Below are 17,056 nucleotides of genomic sequence, written 5' to 3'. Positions count from 1 at the left end.
ACACCTTTGTTACTTGCTGTCTGCAGGTATTCGACAACTTCAACTTATCCTCTTCAAAGTTGCACTTATACTGGGCGTTGAAATCCATGTGAATCTAGAATTTGTGAAAGTCCTGGAGCCTCCTGAAGATCAAGAAAACCAAAGTATTGCTTCTCATACTGTAGTTCTGTTCACAGTAACTTCTTTTTATGTGGGGCATTATGTGAAGTCATTCAAGGTAGTTGAATTCTGTTTAAAGACACGGGAGGTTTTTTGCCCTTCTTATTCAGCAGTCTTTGCTCTCTGCAGTTGTAGGCATGATAAGTATCGTGGAGACAGAGCACTGATAATTCCTAAAATATGACCCAGGCTGAGAAGCTGAGGTTTTGCACTATGCCTTCTGGCATGTGTTTGAGGCTTTGTAGGGAGTCTGGTGTGGCTTCTTGGTATCTTCTTGCAAAAACAAATTTTGATTGATAATATAAATATTGAGGATGGATTAAGCGCCCGAGGCCTCATTTTGCTTTCACATTTGATATAACTCCCACTGGCACATTGAGTCTTATCAACATTCTTATGCAAGATTTTTAAACAAAATAGAGAGAGATTTCTCATTCTTTTTTTCTATTTTTAAAAAAATATTAATATTTAGGGTGTAGTAGCAATAGAATATTTTTAAGTTTTACTTCAATTGAAATACTGTGCTATCTCTTAAAAGGATCATAAGTGACAGTAGAAAAAAATGTTTTAAGTAGTTGAAGTACATATAACTTTAAAATATGGACAATACAAACATATTCACACAATCAGCATTGTGTTAATGCAAAGGTTAAATTTTGCTTTGTGAGTATGCTTCCATTTAACTTCTATTTAGAAGACAATTAAAAACATTGACGATGGAATGCTGTTTCTCTTCTTTTAATATCCAGCTCTTCCTAGCTGTAACTACATGTAAGGTACTGCCCTGATAAGGTTATTTATGTGAGAATGAAGTGCTTAAGCATGTTCGTGTGGTATGGGTCTGAGAGGAAGTTTAGTGCAGCAGGTGATCCAGACAAAGGCTTCCTTTTTTTTTATTGTCAGTGTACAAGCTTGACACCTTGCTAATACAGCTTGAGTGTAGCTTTGACTGCAGCAGAACTTCCCTCCCTCAGGCCAAGGCAGAATTCAGTGAGAAGTACATGGTTTATCCTAGTGCCCTTTCTTCAGACTCTGAAATCCCTTCTCCACTGTGTTACTGAAGAATTAATAAATATCATTTGTGTTTTCAGAAACAGGCTGGAGGGCTGAATTTCTCCCCATGGATCACCCTTTGTCAGAGTATGAATTTGATGTTATTATTGGAGCGGATGGCCGCAGGAACACCTTAGAAGGTGGGTGTTGTGAATGTGTGCTTTTATGCTTATGTATGGTCTTTAGGGGATCTTGAAAGACCTGGGAGTCAGAGGAGAACACAGAGCAACAGGTTACCTTTCAATCCATTGATGTCTGTGTGGAAACTATTATTTTGTGTGGTATCTCTTGCTTTTGTTGTTAAGTTGTAGCTCAACTACAATTCAAAATTGTTAAAATGAAGACATTAAATGTTGTTACTGCTTCTGAGCTCTGTGTGTCTGCATTGCCTACAGAGTGCATCACAGTGCCATTGGGCTTGCTTCAAGGTTAAGTAATTATATTGTGATTTAACTTCAAGGAGGCTGACAAGATACATGTCAGGAACTGCATAGCCTTTGCTGTTGTGCTGTAAATTTGCCCTGTATGTTTGAACTAATGACCAAAGGGTGATTGCCAGGTATTTAGTGAAGTCATCAGAGGTATCAGTGTTTTTGTAGAGGAGATTGAGCTTTAGAAACAATTACTTTGGAAACAATACCAACAGATAATAAATAACTCTAAAGTGTGTGGGAGGAGAGGGGGTAAATGCTTCATGAACTTGAGTCACTGCTGAGAATTCAGACCACTTGAGCTGTTTTTCTTATCGAGACACTGGATAAGCTGCTCCTGTATCACAGGAACAAACCTGTTAATGATATATTTCCCTTTTAGGTTTGACTGTATCCATGCAAGTTTCTGTTCCCTAAGTACACTGTTTCCTTTTTCTATATTAGCTTCATAGTTTGTCTACTTATTCTTTTATCTGCCAACCACAATATGGTTACAGTGAATTCCTTATAATACTCTATTAGAAATTTCCCTACCCTGTTGTCCAGCTGTGTCTCATAAAGGGCTGTTCAAGTAGTCAAATACTAGCAAAGTGAAATTATTCTTACCTCAGCTGTAGACTCTATTGAGAAGTTAATGGTTATCATCATACCAGGAACTAAGGGAGTATTTGGTGCACTGAAGATACATACAGAAGCTGTTACTGTCATATTAAATCTATTCCAATGAAATAGCAAGAGCATATCGAGAAGCATAGAGACAAAAATTTGTATTTCTTCTCATGAAATTCTCTCAAGTCATCTGCAAGTGGCTAAAAATATTCTAAGCACCCTCTGTCCTACTTCATGATTTAATTATGGATAAGGGGAACATACAGATGGAAAAACTTAAATGTTTAATTGCAACAGTGTGGCTTAGTGGACTTTTTTTTGTTGTGAAAAGAGGAAGAAAAGGTGGAGCCAGAGAGCAAGGAACTTCACAGTCAGTCTCACCTTGGGAATATAACAGTTAAGCCACTGAATATTTTTCAACCCCAAATACCTTTGAAAAATCTCCTTAGCTGGTGATGTGTGCACCTAAGCACTGCTACAGGGGTTTCTGTTTTTCAGATCTTTCTCTGCTGCTTTTGACTGCTGATCTCTTGCTTCCTTTTTCATGAGCTGTTTACCACCTATGTAAAAAATACCTAATTTGCTATTTAGCATATTAAAAATTCTCAGTCCACTAAATTTGATCTGTTCTATTTCCAGACATTGCCAAAAAATGTTCTATGTTTTACTTTAGTCATGATCTTCCCTTAACTTCTTCCCATAATTCCTCTTCAGACTTTTTTTTTTAAATGAGACTTTATCTTGAATGCAGTACAGCTCCAATTTTACAGCTGAAAATGGGGAAAAAAGACACTTTGCATTCAAGGGAATTTTGGAGGAATGATGGAATGTACTGATGGCGTGTTGTTTGATGAAGTGTAGGACTAGATGTAGGAAAGGCACTGAGCTGCTCCCTCTCTGAAGTCCAGTGTGAATTTCCAGTGGTTTTAATTCTTTCTCTTTGCTTACCAGGTTTCAGGAGGAAGGAGTTTCGTGGAAAGCTGGCCATAGCCATCACTGCCAATTTTATAAACAGAAATACAACTGCAGAAGCCAAGGTAGAAGAAATTAGTGGAGTTGCTTTTATCTTCAATCAGAAGTTCTTCCAGGACCTTAAAGAGGAAACGGGTGGGTGCATCCTCATTTTTTCCACTACCAAATACAAGAGTCAGCAGAGGCCACCCTCCTATTCCTGATAACATCAATTTAAATATTCTGTATAAAAAAAATTCCAAGTGATAAAATGTTGTTGATGTCAGAATCTTGCAGATGGAGGTGTCCATTTATGGTACAGTGGGATATTTTTTTAGCTGAGACATTGCCACATCATAGCTTGTTTTAATGTTTAAATTTTTCTCACTGTAAAAATGTCTGCTATGTTGAACAAATTTAAAAGAGCATTTTCAGGGCCCAGAGATTTCCCTTAAGACACAGTTTGTTTTGTTTCTATCTGTTCACATACTGAACAGCTTAAAAACTTTGAAAAAAGCTCTGCCCTTCTGGGAGGAGTTTATTCTTGCTTTTTGATGTGTAGAGCTGATAAACTGAGAATTTATCTGCCGTAAATACTAAAAATATAAACTGTGAAATACTTCTTAATGGAAAGAGGTTTCAGAATAGTTGCACCCACTGTCAATACAAGCAATTCTGTTCTTGATTTACAGCTGATTTTTCTATTATTATTATTGAAAACAAAAGTCCTGATCAGACCAAGTGCCAGAGCCCCTAGCAAGCTGAAAAGCAGTTTGTTCCCTTGGCACCCAATTCTACCTCAGAAGGCTGTTAATGCTGTAGTTAACTGGCTGCTCCTGTGGGGTGAGGCTGATCTCCTCTCATGTTTTGTTTTATAGCATTTTATCCACTAATACTTCACCCCAGCAGGGAAAGCAAATGCATCCCAAGAAGGAAAGGCACCTGTGGGAATCACTCACATGTTGGTAGTAAATGACACAGGCAGTGCCCTGCACTTGGTAACGAATGTGTTGTCTCTTTTCAGGGATTGACCTGGAGAACATTGTTTACTATAAAGATAGCACTCATTATTTTGTGATGACAGCAAAAAAGCAGAGTCTTCTGGACAAAGGAGTGATTATTAACGTATGTAAAAATGCTGGCTAAACCTTATTTTATTTACATGGCACAGAATAAGTGTGAACATCTGCATAGATGTTGTGGCATGTTATTGAGGGTGTTTATAGACTTAATTGCTTCATTAAAGCTCAGGTCACTTGGATCTTACTCTGACTTCTTTAAAATTTGCTTTTACCTTCAGTCAACACAAAGTTTCTATAGAGAACTGAAAACAATACTGTCTAAATTTATCAGTTCCAAAACTGGCTGAAATGGGATCTTGACTCACCTTGGAAATACGTGGTGTGATCAATGCACCAGAAAATAAAAACCTCATTTATTTAAAGGTGAACTTAGCACAACTATGTCCAGTTTTATCAGGCAAATAAGGAAGCATAAAAACCTACCCCAGGCTGAATTGCAAATTTTCAACTGGGTGAAATATGGTAGAAGGAGGCTTATAAACACAATGGCATGAACTTTCAGAGGAACTTGGGGTTTTGAGGTCTTTTTTCCCTTTTTTTTTTTTATTTTTTTCTTCTTCTGTAAGATGTAGGGGTTTATTTTCTTTTGTTTCTAGAAAGTGTTATGGCACCACTTTAATTTGTCTTCCTGGAAACTCAAGAGAGGTTAATTTTTCTTGCTAACTATAACAGTGCCAAAACAGTCGAGTGTAATTTCCTGAAGGAAGTACTTGTGGGGAACTATCAGAAGGTTTCTTGGCTTTCTGGTGGGACCACTTAGCTCAGTGCCATAATTCCATGCCCATTTGAAGGCCAGGGGCTCCCAGGGCAGAGCAGCTGTCCATGACCAGCCAGGGTGGGAGTGGGGAGGGGCTGAAGCCCTTGTGGGGGGTGGGTGATGAGCCCTGGGGTTGTAGGGCTGGTGTGGGGGCAGTCCCAGGAGATCTGTGGGGAGTTTGGAGAAGAGGAGCACTGGCTGTGGCTCATCAGAGCTGTTTTCCTGACCTACTCAGGTCTGAGTGGAAAAAAAACCCCAACCCAGTCTGTCTGAAACAACTGGGCTAATAGCGGTTCTGTGGTATCATCCTGTGATTAGGGGTCTCATCCGTGATTAAGCTGTAAATAGAAACTGCCTTATTAATAATCACTGGCTTTAAGTAGGATGACCTGCATAGGCAGGGTCCTTCAGCACTCTGGGGGGAAAAAAAAAAAAAAAGAAAGCCACAGGCCAACACAGCGCAACAGAGAAGTTTGAATGTGGTGTCATTACTGAGATGTTAAGTCAAACCTTGAGGCTGAGCCCCACATGTTGTGTCATCAGTATTTCTGCTCTCATGTGGTTTCAGATGTGGGGTGCACATGTGCAAAAAAGCACTGCAGAGGTGATGATAACATCTTTTGATGGGAGGGAAGTAATGATATGAAAATAACACGTAACCAAGGAACCGGGAGGCGCTATAATATTCTGTTGCCAGTAAAACTCCTTGTTCAGTGTTGGCATGGAGAGTTCCTGTTTGGGGGTTAGTACAGTAACCTATGTTTGTGTATCAGCTTTTTGGAGGAGATGACAAGTCTTACTTGATTTTTTTTTTTTATGGTGTGAGTTGTGTGGTTCCCACTCGTGCTGTAAGACTGCAAGGTTGCGATTCAGGAGGACAGTGGATTATCTCATCCTAGATGCTTCTCTCCTTTGCAGGACTCCATTGATACAGAGTTGCTGCTCTGCGGGGAAAACGTTAACCAGAACAATTTGCTGTCCTACGCCAGAGAAGCTGCTGACTTTGCAACCAATTACCAGCTGCCTTCCTTGGATTTTGCAATTAATCACTATGGCCAACCAGATGTAGCAATGTTTGATTTTACTTCCATGTATGCTTCTGAAAATGCTGCACTAGTGAGAGAGAGGCACAGACATCAGCTTCTAGTGGCACTTGTTGGAGATAGTTTGCTTGAGGTACCTTGGAATGTGTTCCAAGTAGTCCATTTTTTTTTTCGCTCTTATTTCCTTAATCCAACCATTCAATCTACCCTCCTGATCAAAACAAAACATCCTCTCTTGCATGTCCTTAAACAGTGGTATCTTCTTTGGAATAGACTTTTTTTCCCCTTTTTCTTTTCTCCTTTTTTATGCCATAGTTTGTCGTAGCTAATGCTTGGCTGGCAGCCTCTGGCTGAGATCCCATTTTGCTTTATGCAAGTTGTATTTCTGTCTGAAAACTGTGAGCTCTGTGTCCTCAGCTTGGGTGCATGGCATAATTTTCCTGACTGCCATTATGGAGAAAAACTTGATCCAAATTTTTGTTGCAGGCTCTTTGCCTTAATATGTTCTTTTTTTTCTTTCTGAAGTGAAAAGTGTATGTTGCTATGTTCTTTTTTTTTTTTTAACCCATTCTGACAGCATGAAGCGTTTGAAGAGTCCAAAGCAAAATTAGGAGATGAGAAGGGCATAATTTTTTTCCTTTTTTTTTTTCTTTGTCTAATTCTTGAGTCTTCTTTTTTTTTCCCTCAGCTTAAACTTTTTGAGGTTAAGAATTTTGTTTTTAAATAGAGAAGTTAAAAAAAGTGAAAGAAGCAATCTTTTTCATTTCATTCTCCTCTTAGAGGAGAGATACATCTCAAAACTGCAAGCATTGTCTGTGCTGTATTTTAACTCTTTCTGGGCATGCAAATTCGCATTGCATGTTACTTTTGTAATAAGACCTTAAGAAATACAAGGAATTAAAGTGTAAATGCTTCTTACAGCCCTTCTGGCCGATGGGTACTGGCTGTGCAAGAGGCTTCCTGGCTGCTTTTGACACTGCGTGGATGGTGCGGAGCTGGGCTCAAGGGAAACCCCCCCTGGAGATCCTTGCTGAACGGTGAGTGCTGCTCTTGTCTTCTCCATCATTCCCAGTGTGTTAAATAGTCACAGTATTGGTAGAAGGCAGTGGATTTCACAATGGCATCAGGAGAAGTATTCTTCTTCCCTGTAGTGGCGTTGGGATGAAATCATCCGTTCCTTAAAATTACAGAACAATTGACAGTGATAACCAGTTGCTCTGTGAGCTTCTGCACACTAATACAGAGACCTGGCAGTGTGCAACACGTGGTTTAAATCACTTACTTAAATCACTAGTCACTAGAATTAAGTGTGATTTTTAAGGATGTAAACCAAAGATACTTTGTATCAAAAAACCCCACCCCTCCAACCATCTTAGCACCTGTTTTTTTGTTCTAAAAAAAATATGAAAAATCCTTAAAGAACTCTAAATAAATTCTTCAACATTAGCAGCTTTCATGATTGGTCTCTGTGATTTAAACTCTGCAGTTTGGCTTAGTAGCCCTGATATTCTCTTTAGGCTAATAAAAGCGTGGCAAAAGAGAATTACTGTGGTGCTGCATCATAAGCTTCTCTGTGTAATGTCTCTTTGACTAGAGCAAAAAAAATTCTGTAATTAAGGACACCAGCAATCCTGGTGTCACCATGGTCTGATGGTTGAATTTGCTGACTTTGGTCCTGCTGGCAGCTACCTTGCTCTGCTACAGCTGCCCAGGCTGTTCTGGGGCAGATACGTAATAGTCATGGTTGTGGTAATGTGAGTAGGAGCATTACTAACTACAGCACTTTGGGAAGTTTTAAGATAGGAGCCTGTGGGATGACTCAAGCAGGGCATAGACCCAAATGGAAAATTGAACACCATAGTAAAAAAAGCTGTGGTGGTTATTGCAGGATGACAGGATTTAGTGCTGTTATGTGGTAAAGAAGTTACTCCTTGGGTGGATGGTAAAACAAAACCAGATGACTGGGTGATGTAATCTTTTTTTTGTCCCTCTTCTTTTTCTTGATCACTTCCTGCCTCAGGAAAATGTGGGCATAAGTTCTAAGAGCCTCTCTTTTTGTTGTCCTTTTTCTGTCTGGCATCCTTCTGCTGAGTGGGGATAAGAAATGGGATGGATGCATTGTGCATTTAGTGCATGACATTTGTCCTGGCAGAACCAAAATAAGATGTAGGTAGCTGCAAAAAAACCCAAACAAAACAACCTCTTTTTATATAATGAGTATTTATTTTAATATATAACTCTTGCATACTTTTTCCTCTATAAGAGAGAGCATTTATCGACTCTTGCCTCAGACGACCCCTGAAAATATTAATAAGAACTTTGACCAGTATACCATTGACCCAGGAACAAGATACCCAAACTTGAACTCGAGCTGCGTTCGACCTCATCAGGTCAGTACATAAAAGGCTTGCTTGTGAAATCAGTTCTTTTTTTGCCTAGGATAAATAGAGCTGCAAGTAGTGTGCAAACAAAACCTTCAGGAGACTCCTGAATTTAGAACCTGCTGCCTGATAAGGTTAACCTGAGAAAAAAACCTCTTATTTTCTCTCCAAGCAATTCTAACATTATGCTGCTAATTGCTTTTCCTTGTAGGTGAGGCAGTTATATGTCACCAACGAGTTACAGCAGTGTCCTCTTGAAAGAGTGAGCTCCATCAGAAGATCAGTGAATCTCTCCAGACATGGTATGTGGCACCTCACGTTTGCCGCGGCTTAACACTTGTAGCCTTCTGAGCGTGCGAGAGCTGATTGAAATGTTTGGTCTCCTGTGTGACTGCAGAGTCAGACATTCGACCCAACAAGCTCTTGACGTGGTGTCAGAAGCAGACGGAAGGGTACCGGAACGTTAACGTCACGGACCTCACTACCTCCTGGAAGAGCGGCCTCGCCTTGTGCGCGATTATCCATCGCTTCAGGCCTGACCTCATGTGAGTGACATCTGCAGACCTCGTTGGGTGTGTGGGGTACATGAAGCACTTACTGAAGTGTGGTGCAAGACCGACCAGAACAACACTGATGCTCTGCAGTCCCCTTCTGTGGGTGTTTTCTGCAAGGAAATGCACATCATGGCCAGAGTTGGGGGGTGGAGAGGGTGGGGTTGGTTTTGCTTTGTTTTTTCTGTATGTCCTTGCATGCCATTTAAAAAGAAATATATATGCTTTCAAAGAGCTGGGAAGGCTTTGAACCTTATGATTTATCGTGTTTGTGGGAGTCATGTCTATTTAAGATGAAATTTGTGGTGCTTGGAGAATGTGAAGAGCTGCATTCCCAGGTCCCTGGAGAAAGGGTTTTAGTGTACATTTAAAACCACAGCCATAATGGCACTGTCATGAGTTACAGAAATACCTGGGTGAGCCTTGGATGAGCCATCCTCTGTTTTGTAGTGGTAGCTGTGACAATCATGTAGGGAAACATTGGACTATGGGGGTGGGTGTTGCACAACTCTGTCCAGAAGAGCACAGTGCCCTTTCATGTGTGCTATGCAGCAAGGGCTGGCCCCTGGAGATTAACAGCCTAGTGACTGAATGTAAGCCAGCATTCCCCTTTTGACAGTGTTTCTGGGGTCCTAAGGCTACAAGACCCAACTTCTTACGTGTGAATATTTTGTAAGGTCCCTCAGTTAGATACAAGAGGGTCAGTGTGTAACAGGTGCCAGGAAATGGCAATTGCTGGCACTGCTTGGTGCAGTCAGTGGGGTAACTCTCATCTCTCTTCACCAATCTCCAACATGCAGTGGGTGCATTCTCTTGCCTTCCTACACAGACTTAGGAGTCAAAAATGAGTTATTGTCAACCTCCCTTTACTGTGGATAAATGGAAGGAATGATTGAGCTCTTTTATGAGGTGTGTTAAGTTGGAAAAAATAGGAGTGGTACCCAGGGTGCTAGTTCGTACAGTTTTGCCAGAGGAAGAGCTGAGATTTTAATGATAAGATTTATTTTTTTTTTTCCTTGGGTTAGTTTCAAAAAATTAAAATTATGGATGTTTTTGTGACTGTAATGGGGGAAAAGGATATAGAAAGCAAAGTAATTTTTGCTGTCTGTGTAAAACTTGTCTTTTTAAGCACTGCTCTCTACAAAGTCGATAAATTTATCTTCCTGAGCTAACAGACCTCCTGCTGTTTAATGCTGTGTTTGGATCTTGTTGGCTTTTTGTTTTAAATGAGCCTGCTGAAGGACTTAGCCAGATGAAAGCCAGGCAGGCAAGAGGAGGCTGCCTGTGGGCCGTGGGCAGGGCTGAGGTGGAGGGCTGCCCACAGCCCCCTGGCTCCAGAAATGGGCAGTGGGTGGGTGAGGGAAGAGGAGAAATTCTTTGGCAATTCAAAAACTCACATTTGTTTATGAGGAGAAAGGAACTACCCTGCGTGGAGCTTTGTAATTTATTCACATGTTTATTTTAATCATGAATTTTGGAAGCTGTTCAAGAGATCAGAGTCTTAGAATAGGTCCCATAGAAAATGGATTAGAGAGTGGATAACAGAGTTCCAGATGTGTGATGTACTTACTCAGTGCACAGCTAAATTCAGTTATGACCTGGGCAGTAGGGCCTTGCTCAAACTGTGTGTGTTAATACCTTAAAAAAAAAAAAAGAGAGGTTAGTGCCTGTGCATATGTGTGCACACACATGTAACAAACTTTTTTCATAGAATGCCAGCCTAAATTTATTCCTCCTGACTTTGGTGATTTATAGAACTAATTGCAACTGAGAAGTCAATTGCTGACGGATGAAATTTGTAGTAGTGCAGCTGTGTTTGGAGAGGAAAAAGGTTTCTTAGCACTTCTGAGGAGGAATTGCATTTCTTCATAAATGAGAGAATCCTTTTTTGTGGGACTACATCAAGATACAATTCAGTGAAAAAGCCTTTAAATTACTTTCTGGCAAAGCCATTATTTGTAACGTGATTTGTGTGAGGCTCTTACATTTGGCATTGTGCGGACTCTGTAGCTTTGGCCCAGTGAAATGACTGTGCCTTCATTGCTGGTGCTGTTCTGTGCCTCTCCCATGGGCAAGGGAACACTGCATGTTACTGAGGGGAGCGGAGAGGAAACCAGTGCTGATGCCACTGCGTTGTCCCCGCAGTGACTTTGATGCTCTGAACGAAGAGGACGTTGTCAAGAACAACCAGCTGGCGTTCGATGTTGCCGAGCAGGAGTTTGGGATCCCCCCTGTGACCACAGGGAAGGAGGTGGGGTCGGCCGGGGAGCCCGACAAGCTCAGCATGGTCATGTACCTCTCCAAGTTTTACGAGCTGTTCCGGGGCACACCTCTGCAGGCCGTAGGTAAGCCAGACCCAGGCTGCTCCTCATTCTTGCAGGTTTGGGAAGCGGGAGCACTTCATCCAGGCTGCAGGCGAGCCCTGCTCTCAAGCCAAGAGTCCTTTCCCAGCTGAGCCATTCTGGCACGTGAGCGTGCCTGCTTCTGTCTGCAATAGTCACCCTGGACTTGTGACAGGAAAGGGGAAAACCTTGATTGAAGACCAAGGTTTTGTGGGTCCTTGGTGGTTTCAGAGAATAGGAGCAGCTGGATAACTGCTGCTTGACATCATGAAGTTCATGTATCAGGCTGTTGGTGTGACTCCCTGGTAAGGATGACTGCCCACAGCACATTCACGCCCATGTGTTTCTCTTTCTTTTTTAGAAAGTCACCCTACATTGTACATATTTACTTTTATTTGCCTGTGTTTCTTATATATGATTGCTACTAGCACTCAACTGGAAAGTTTTGGCTTAATCAAAATAATTTAAAAATAAATCTAAATAAATAATGTTGTTTTTTGAACAGATGCTGGTGAGAAGCAAAATGGAGAAAATAATGATCTTGGTTCAGAAAAATCATCAAGCTCCATCTCTAATTATTTAAATTTAACTTTACCAAGAAAACGAGTACCAAAGGTAAGTTGTGAAGGAAGACTTGCTCTATAAGTTATTCCTTGTTGAAAAGATGAAAGTAAGCTGTCAGGCTCAGAAATAAGGGTTTTATATATATACTAGTATTAAAAGACCTGTAAATTGAGATTTTTTTGAGTAAGATTTCACGGTATTCAAAACGCACGTGCACACTCAGTCATTATGATGTTTGTAAGGATAAAACTGAAGCCTTGTCAGTGTGAAATGGCTGAAGCATTAATAATGGTCCCAGTTAAGCATTCTCTGTAAATGCGAAATTTTGGATCTCAGTGAGAGTTTGGATGTACTTGGGGAGAATTCGTATCCATTGTTAACACCAATGTTCCTTGCTGGTAAAAGTGAGAGGAGAATGATGTTTTATTTGGTGTGTTTGAGTTGCTGTTTTCAACTTGAAGTATTTGAGATCTCAGCTCCCTTATGCCTATTGACATGTGTTTTATTTCTGGAGAATTTTCAAAAGTTGTTTTTAGGAGGTTTTGTGCAATGCTAGATACAAAGTTGTTGGTTGGGGGTTTTCTTGTTTTGTTTAGGGGCTTTGGGTTTGTTGAGTTATTTTGAGATGGGAAAGTCTGGAATTTTCCTAGGCTGTTTCTACCTTTAAGAAAAATAGTACTGTAGCTCTGTATTCCTAAATATAGGGCCATTCTGTTATATATCAGTTCAAATAATCACTGGTATACTAGGTTGGGAGGGAGTGCTGTTTTTTAACAAAAGCAGTGATTTAAACACTTTGTGGATTCTGTTTCAAGGTTCTGAAGTGAAACTTTCAGCTCTTTCAGAAGTCACCTGCAACAGTGGGCAGGTCGACTAGTGTGGCTCTGAGATAATGATCTCTTAGTCATACCTGTGTACTTTTCTGTCTTGGTCACTTATTAATAAAAATTTATTGGCATGCCCTGTTATGTCCCTGTATTATAAGAAACATCCATGCCCGTACATGCTATGATTAAAGACTCCAGAGCCTTGAAGGATTATGGAGACCTGAGTTAATACTCTCTGAAATGGGACTGCGTGCAGTGAGAGAATTGTCTGTGTCTTTGAATGGATTATAGCTTCAGAAGTTTTATATGATTTAATTTTAGGGGAGTCCTAATAAAATTAGTTAGTAATAAACAGTTTCACCTTCTGCCTCTTCCTTAGCTCAGTTGTCTTCTTAAAGGAGACCTTAAGGGATTTGCTTTCACAGCCAAGCCCATCTTCATTTTAACTTCAGTTTAAGTGGGAGTATCTGCACAGCCCAGCTCAGAGGCAGCAGTGCCTCAAGTCCAGCTGGTCTTAGAGGAGCAGCACAAGGTAGAGAACAGCATGGACTCCTCCACCAAAAGGAAGTTAACTTCTGCATTTTTCCAAAACACAGCTTAATGCAAAACTGTTCCAGGTTTTGAGTTTCCTGGGCTAGCTAAAAACCTTGTGTTGACTACAATGATTCTCAAGTTCTTTCTCTGTTTGTTCTTGTTCGTGGATTTTTTGTTTTGGGGGTCTTTGGTTTTTATGGTTTTTTGTTTGTTTGTTTTGGTGTGTTTTTTTTTATTTGGTTGGGTTTTTTAAGCAAGCCTCCTTAATGCTTAACTGTATTGCTTCATTTACACCTATTGATAGACCCTTAAGTTTTGCCTGGGAAAGTATGCATTTCCTACTTCTTTTGGAATTCAGTGTCCTAGTAAAAGTTCAGGTGTACATGTATGTACTGCATTCCTCAGTATTTAAATACATTGCTTTTTAAATTTGTTGCTCTCGTCTTGTAGAAAGGTGAGTTCTGGTTTTTTCACCCGGAGAATTACTCTGGAATTTCCAGATATTTCCTAGACTGACTTTTGTCTTGAATATTTTCTCTTCATAAACACATTTTCAAAACCTGTGGACACACAATTTCCTGGTAGCGTTGTACATCCCTGTTAGGAAATAATTTTTCCCTGTCACCCCCATACACACAAAACCAAGTGACATGTTTCCCAGATAACCAAGCAGTGAGAAACCAAACAGGCAAAATAACCTTTGCTTTTTATTGTGGGTGACTTGTTTGGTAGGAAAACCTCTTTCATGACCACAATGTTGTTGTTTTTCCATGAGTTATTTGCAGAAATAAATAGACTTTCAGCAGTGGGGAGAGCTTTCCATTACTAAGCCATGCAGCCTCTGACTAACCTCCCATCACGAAATAAGCCTTCTGTCATAGCAGAGCTGCAGTTCTTGGCTGCACATGAAAGCATGAGGTGATCTGCTTGATGGGCCCCTCTGGTTTCCCACTACAGGGGCTTGTTAACAATGAGAAGTGGAAGTGATATTTCCCAAATCAGCCTGGGAAGCAAGGCTGACAAGACATTTTGTAGGAGGTTTTGCAGCTCTGTCACGGTTAGGGTGTGAAACTAAGCAGGATGGGTTAGGGTACTTGGGTTAGGACAGAGACTTGAGTGCCAGAACTATATGAAACTACCTGGGAAATAAAGCTCCTTGGAAAGCAACTTCTTGAGTCAAGAGTTTGACTGTGGCTTCAGTTTTATGGTTCTTCCCCCTGAAAAAGGTGGTGCTGAACATTTTCCATTAGATAGATATAGTATATGTTCTATCCAGGCTGTAGGAGAGCACAATGTTGCTTACTAAACTTTCCACAGCATCTAGTTTGTCCTTTTATTTGGCTGGAAGTGGGTTTCTTATCTGGGTGCAGGCTGTGGGAGACCAGGAAGTGGAGCCTGGAGCTGGTGTAGCTGTTCTGGCAGCCTGTGCTGAGCTGGATCATGTTTTCCATTCTCCTCCGAGTGTCAGCCGGGCTGGAGAGGAACTGAGATTTCCTGTGCTCCAGACTAATAAACGAATGAAGGTGTTTACACAATACAGAGCACAGTCCTTTTGGAGTCTTGCTCGGCAATTAAATTGCTTTGTCTTTCACTTCTTTGTAAATATGTTAATGTGAGTCCTTTGTGTAAGATTTTTGAAAGGCAGGATCTTGTTTGCTCCATTCACTCAGGCAAATTCTGCTTTTATGTGGTGCAGGCTATTATGCAGAATACATTATGCTATTCTGTTGTTCACCCTTTTGTGAACTGATGACTATAGGTAGCATAAAGCTGGGTTGCTGAGAGCTGGTGCCTGAAAGACAGTGTACCAAAGCACACAAAGTAATCAAAATACCGTCATCTGATTCTCTTGGTGTTTGCCCAGAAGTTGTTTGGGATTACTTCTAGTCACTGCATAATGATTTATTACAAACAGTGTATATGTAAAGAGAAAGGTTGTGTTTTTTGATCTTGCTCTCTTTATTCCTTTTCAGGTTTTTTTTTAAGTTGATTGAGTAATCACTAAGTTAAAGTGTGGGCAAATGCAAATAAGTGGAGTATAATTTATTGTTCCTAAAGTATAACTTTTTTTGTACCAAATCTTTCAGACTCAATTTAACAAGAAGCAATACAAATTTCTAAGCATTGACTATTTTTCAAGTTCAGCTGGACTGAGTATGAAGTATTATTGATTTGTGTAATCTCTAATTGAGTAAAATAATTAAATATGTGTGTAGCTCAAGCACAGAATAGTCAGTTTGGTTGCTTAAGTACTGTAATGTTCAGCCATAGTTAGGGAGGTGAACCTTACGAGGGACACAGACCTTTAAGGCAGACAGCAATTGCTCCAAAAAGAAAATAAGACTGTGCTATGAATACATGATCTGCATGCAGATAGTTGTGCTAAGAGAGATGTGGGGGCTATAGTGAAAAAGTGAGGGGTTCCTGGATTTTGTTACTTATCTGGAAACCAGTGTAGTCTAGAGAAAAATTCCCAGAAAAACTGATGGTGTAGTACCTTTTTCATCAAGGATGTGTAAGTGCTTTTTGAATTATAAACTATTCAGTACTGAAAAGAGGAAAAGGTAAACACCAGACTTATGGAGCCTGTGTTCAACAAAGTGTTCAGGCATGTATTCTCCCCCACTGGAGTCCAATGAGAACTCCCAGTGAGGGGTTGTGGGACAGCTTTTACATACTTGATACCTGCCATGAGGGCCCACCAGGCTGCTGGGTGAGGAGCGATCCCCCAAAGGCTGGCACTGCTCAGCTGTGTGTGCCTGGTTTAACAGGGGCCAGGCCTCCCCTGCCTGGTCATGAAACTTGTTATTCTGGGAGGAACTGCTGGGGTAAACTTGGTAACTCCTGCAGTAATCCATGGAACCTGTTTTGGCTTTACCCTTTCAGGTTGAAGGGAAAACTGAAGAAAACGAGACTAACAAGAGACGTCGGAAAGGTCTCCTTGGTGTCTTCGAGGAGGTTGGTGTTCAGTGGGCTCCATTCATATCCCAACTCCTTGATGAGCACCAGAGCTGAGGAAGCAGCAGGAGTTGAGGGGGCCAGGGCCAGGTCTTATCAAGTTTGGCAGGAACAGAAAGCCTCTCCCCTAAAACCTTGAATTTACTGTGGTGTGCACTAAATCATTTGATAGGGAGGAGAGCATTAACTAAATTGCACTAGTTTTCATTCTGACACAAGGACACGTGAGATATTGGGGTTTTTTCCTTTTCCTAACTCAGTTATTTAGACAAATTTTTGTTTCAGGAGTTTGCATTGCAGCTTGGTTTCTAGCCCCTCTCTGATTAGTTACCTTTCTGACTGTTTTATCAATAGCAGCACTGATTAATGTTCCCTTTTACCGTACTCTGGGACCAAAGAAAATATTTTTTGGTGACTTTTACATACTAAACAGTGTCATTTTTAGTATACTGTAGACTGTATTTCCTTTTACTCTTTGCTGATAAGGATATTATCTCTTTCTCTCTCTTCACGAGTGTTGTAAGAAACCCAAGAAAAACATAGTTTTTTGTTTTCTTGCAGACTTCGAGCTTTTCAAGCCAAGGGACAAATGCTGGGAAAGCACAGAGTGATGGCAGAGAAGGAATGAACCAGAACAAAGTTAAATCAATGGCAACTCAGCTGTTGGCAAAGTTTGAAGAGAGTACTTCAAATACAATTTTACGGAGACAGGTAGGTCATAGATGAACATGAAAGTAATCTCTGAAATTAAACCACAGTCCCTCCTTGTGAAGGTGATGCAGATTTCCAAGGAGAAAAAAAAATGAATCTGTTA

The 17,056-nt window shown here is 40.6% G+C and overlaps 1 protein-coding gene across 7 annotated transcripts in view; it reads left to right on the top strand.

The window, feature by feature from the left end:
* The window catches only part of MICAL2 (microtubule associated monooxygenase, calponin and LIM domain containing 2), a 127,433-nt gene that overhangs the window by 43,167 nt on the left and 67,210 nt on the right, over positions 1 to 17,056 (top strand). For all 7 annotated transcript variants that reach the window (XR_010431162.1, XM_064657294.1, XM_064657292.1 and 4 more), the window contains exons 4-16: positions 27 to 143; positions 1,251 to 1,352; positions 3,204 to 3,359; positions 4,228 to 4,328; positions 5,961 to 6,218; positions 7,007 to 7,122; positions 8,349 to 8,475; positions 8,678 to 8,768; positions 8,864 to 9,011; positions 11,163 to 11,362; positions 11,865 to 11,974; positions 16,171 to 16,242; positions 16,804 to 16,953. Coding sequence is in view for 6 of the 7 variants with exons in the window: in XM_064657294.1 (XP_064513364.1) it covers positions 27 to 143; positions 1,251 to 1,352; positions 3,204 to 3,359; positions 4,228 to 4,328; positions 5,961 to 6,218; positions 7,007 to 7,122; positions 8,349 to 8,475; positions 8,678 to 8,768; positions 8,864 to 9,011; positions 11,163 to 11,362; positions 11,865 to 11,974; positions 16,171 to 16,242; positions 16,804 to 16,953 (1,748 nt within the window). In the remaining variant the exon portion in view is untranslated. The remainder of the gene's footprint in view (positions 1 to 26; positions 144 to 1,250; positions 1,353 to 3,203; positions 3,360 to 4,227; positions 4,329 to 5,960; positions 6,219 to 7,006; positions 7,123 to 8,348; positions 8,476 to 8,677; positions 8,769 to 8,863; positions 9,012 to 11,162; positions 11,363 to 11,864; positions 11,975 to 16,170; positions 16,243 to 16,803; positions 16,954 to 17,056) is intronic.

The sequence above is a fragment of the Pseudopipra pipra genome, chromosome 6 (genome assembly GCF_036250125.1).
Source record: "Pseudopipra pipra isolate bDixPip1 chromosome 6, bDixPip1.hap1, whole genome shotgun sequence".
NCBI classification, from domain to species: domain Eukaryota; kingdom Metazoa; phylum Chordata; class Aves; order Passeriformes; family Pipridae; genus Pseudopipra; species Pseudopipra pipra.
Note: the sequence above shows the minus strand (reverse complement) of the source record. Positions and strands in the feature narration are given on the sequence as shown.